This window comes from Sinocyclocheilus anshuiensis, unplaced genomic scaffold (genome assembly GCF_001515605.1).
Source record: "Sinocyclocheilus anshuiensis isolate Anshui unplaced genomic scaffold, SAMN03320099.WGS_v1.1 scaffold1075, whole genome shotgun sequence".
Lineage (NCBI taxonomy): Eukaryota > Metazoa > Chordata > Actinopteri > Cypriniformes > Cyprinidae > Sinocyclocheilus > Sinocyclocheilus anshuiensis.
Window position 1 is genome coordinate 1,533,458 of NW_015544163.1, and position 3,518 is coordinate 1,536,975.

Below are 3,518 nucleotides of genomic sequence, written 5' to 3' on the forward strand. Positions count from 1 at the left end.
AAATGTAATTGTTTATATATATATATATATATATATATATATATATATATATATATAAAATGGAAATGGTTTTTATCAGCTTCCATGTGCAAGCTTGTGTTAACAGGTGAATTAGTCACATTCATGTCGCAGATCTAGTGTCAATAAGCCAATGTGTTAGTGAGCAGGATCCCACACAGCACCTGGGGCTTGATCTCGATCGATGGAGAACTTTAGACCTCTGATCTGGGTCAGAAAGGCAGCACTGTATGCCATAATGAGGCATGAACGGCCCAGTGTTAACGCCTCGGCTTGGCTTGGGTTTCCTAGCAACAGCTGGAGCCCAGTAGGTGTGCAAACAGCCCTCTATCAGGAGGGAATTGGTACGCTTCCCACAGCACTTTGATCCAGTTCGATTGACTGTTTAGAAAGTTCACTTGTGATAGACTTCAGCTGCACACCATCGCACACAAGACGACAAGTGTGCGGAGCAAAGGTCTGACATAACAAGAGACAAAAAGGCAGGCAAACACGCCCAAAGCGATGCATCGGCGTTGAACAGAGCGTCTGTTGTCTTGCGTTTATGAAAGAGAGTCTCAAATCTAATCTAAATACGAGAAGGAACATATCAATACAGCCGAGTTAAATTATTATAGCAAGTAAGGTGAATGAGGTAATGATTAAATTCAACTCCACGCCTTTGTTTTGCTTGTGCATTTTTATCCGCCACAAACTAGTTGACACATTTCCTTGTTTCTTTAAGATGGTAAAAGAGATTTGATTCTGCGTCTTGCTGTTCGAAGGCAAGATTTATAACATTTCAACTAAAATATCAGGTTTCTTTAACTAAAATATTTGATGTTTATAGATTTACACTGACAATTTTCACACCAAATGCACTCTAACGGGCTCTTCACACTTTAAAAAGTCATTTTTGATCATAATTTTGGATTATCTTGTTCCATTTTCACAACGTTCATACTTTGCCCTAAATGACTCATCTGAGGTAGTTGAGATTTCACATTGCGTTTGTAATTCACATTCTTATCTGCATACTTACAAGGTTAATTAACATTAAGTTGATGAACAAAACATGCTGTGGTTGTCTTAATTATTTTAAGACGTGCTAAAAATACTGGATTTTAACATATTGTGGAAGTTTATGACAGCACAATACATGAATGTTTAATGAGGCTAGATTGTGGTTGCCTGAATCAGCACTGCATTTTTTCCACACACTACACCTTTGGTGGCATAATTTGTGGGCTTTATAACCCAAGGTTAACTCAATATTTTTGCAGGTTTTATGAAGATACATTTAAGACCTTTTTGAGACCAAGTAAAGAAAACATAAGGAATAAATTCAAGGGAACACAATAAGTCAAAAATGTTCTCCAGTGCAAGATTCTTAAAACAAGATACATTTATTTGAGCCGCAAGATGACATGAGATAAGACGCCTTGTTTTCTGGAAAAAAAAAAAAACTGTTTAAAATACAGACTTTATAATCTCAATTAAATGTTCCTTGATTTAAAGGGGTCATATGATGCGATTTCAATTTTTCCTTTCTCTTTGGAGTGTTACAAGCTCTTGGTGCATAAAGGCTATTTCTAAAAAAAAAAAAAAAAGGGTAAATTCGGACTTTGCTATGACAATCTGGTGCTTCTGAATCAGCGACTGTAAGTATGTTTTGTTATTAGTTTAAGTATTTGCCATTGACTGGTCAAATGCGGAATTTTGCGCAGAGTAACACGTCGTCTGTGTGTGTGTGAGGGGAACAGGGTCACATCACAGGAGAGTGATTGTGGTGGTGGAATTGCTGATTTTACAATGACGTGTTTGCTGCATTTTTATGAATTAATTTCAGTCATTTAGACTGTTACAATGAAACATTTGTAATTTTATTTATATTAAAATAAAATAATAAAAAGTAAAATTTAATTAACATTGAAATTAATTGTTTGTGGTACAACTGAAGATTTTATAGTCATGATACTAGGCCACAGCTCTGTAATGTTAGCTATACACTAAATAATGATCTTTAAAATAGCATCATATGACCCCTTTAAGGACAAAAATAATGAGGAAGATACTGATTTTTTGCAGTGCATGCAGTATTTGATGCGATAACTTTATGAACTTAAGACTTTCTGCTCTGATTTTAAGGCGTTAATTGGTGGAAGGGCAAATAAAGTCTTTCTAACACCTGCGAAAACCCTGTAACTGTAGTGTGAAAAGGCCTAAATATTATATATACTACTGGTCAAAAGTTTGGAGTGTGTAAGATATTTTTGATGCTTCTGAAAGAAGTCTCTTCTGCTCACTAAGGCTGCATTTATTTAACCAAAAATACGGTTAAAAACAGTAATAATATTAAATAATTTTACAATTTAAAATAGCTGTTTTTTATTTTAATATATGTTAAAATGTAATTTATTTCTGTGATCAAAGCTGAATTTTCAGCATCATTACTCCAGTCTTCAGTGTCACATGATCCTTCAGAAATCATACTAATATACTGATTTGCTGCTCAAGAAACATTTTTTATCATTATCAATGTTGAAAACAGTTGCGCTGCTAAATATTTTCGTGGAAACTGTGATACATTTTTTTCAAGATTTTTTGATGACTAGAAAGTTTAAAAGTACAGCATTTATTTAAAATATAAATAATTTATAACATTATACATTTCTTTATAATTTTAATACATCCTTGCATTAAAGTATTTCTTTCTTTCCAAAGAATCTTACTGACCCCAAACTGTTGAATGCTACTGCTTATCAGTGCCCTAAAATTATTATATTATTATATTAGGATGTTTGTCTAGAATCATGACAAAACTGAGCTTTATACCATCAACAACCATCTATCCTGAAATCTAACATCCAGCAAAAAGAAAAATAGATTGCAAATATAAGACAAATACTCACTTGCTGAATATAGTTCTTCCACAGAAGCAATCCAAACTGCTGCCACACAGCCATTTTCAGATTCACAACGCTTCACGACCTGGACGAAAAGAAAGCAAACGTCAGGTCACGACACGACTCTTTAGAGAAACATGAGAGAAACTTATCAGAGCTACTCCAGGAATTTCACATCGATTCTCAGTTTGTAAACAAGAGCGTTTCGCAACTCCGTCCCGAGACGACCGAGAGCAACTATAAGACTCATGCTTCCCATAAGAAACAAGAAGTTCAAATATTTATTTCACTTCTGATTGCACAATGTGATCAGACTACTGAAAGTAACCTAGTGTAAGGGAAACAGGTCAATTTAGCTCAAAGGGAATCATTTAAGATTTTAAAGGGAATTTGGACAGAATCACTGTTTTACGGCTGATCACTGAGACGGCCAGCGATTCATTGAACGAGCCGCACAACATCAATTCTGCAATGGATATTAATATCCAAAATATAGTGAAAACACTATTAATTAGCACAGTAACAAGATCGGCAGTTTAAGACATTAACTTGTAAGCACAAAACACAAGATACTTCTCTTTTCAATATAAATAAGGCTTTATTGGATAAATCTAA

The 3,518-nt window shown here is 34.4% G+C and overlaps 1 protein-coding gene across 2 annotated transcripts in view; it reads right to left on the reverse strand.

The window, feature by feature from the left end:
- Positions 1–3,518, reverse strand: part of abca3b (ATP-binding cassette, sub-family A (ABC1), member 3b) — a 66,444-nt gene that overhangs the window by 59,971 nt on the left and 2,955 nt on the right. For both annotated transcript variants that reach the window (XM_016495726.1, XM_016495725.1), the window contains exon 2: positions 2,910–2,988. In XM_016495726.1, coding sequence (XP_016351212.1) covers positions 2,910–2,963 — 54 coding nt within the window. In that variant the 5' untranslated portion in view covers positions 2,964–2,988. The remainder of the gene's footprint in view (positions 1–2,909; positions 2,989–3,518) is intronic.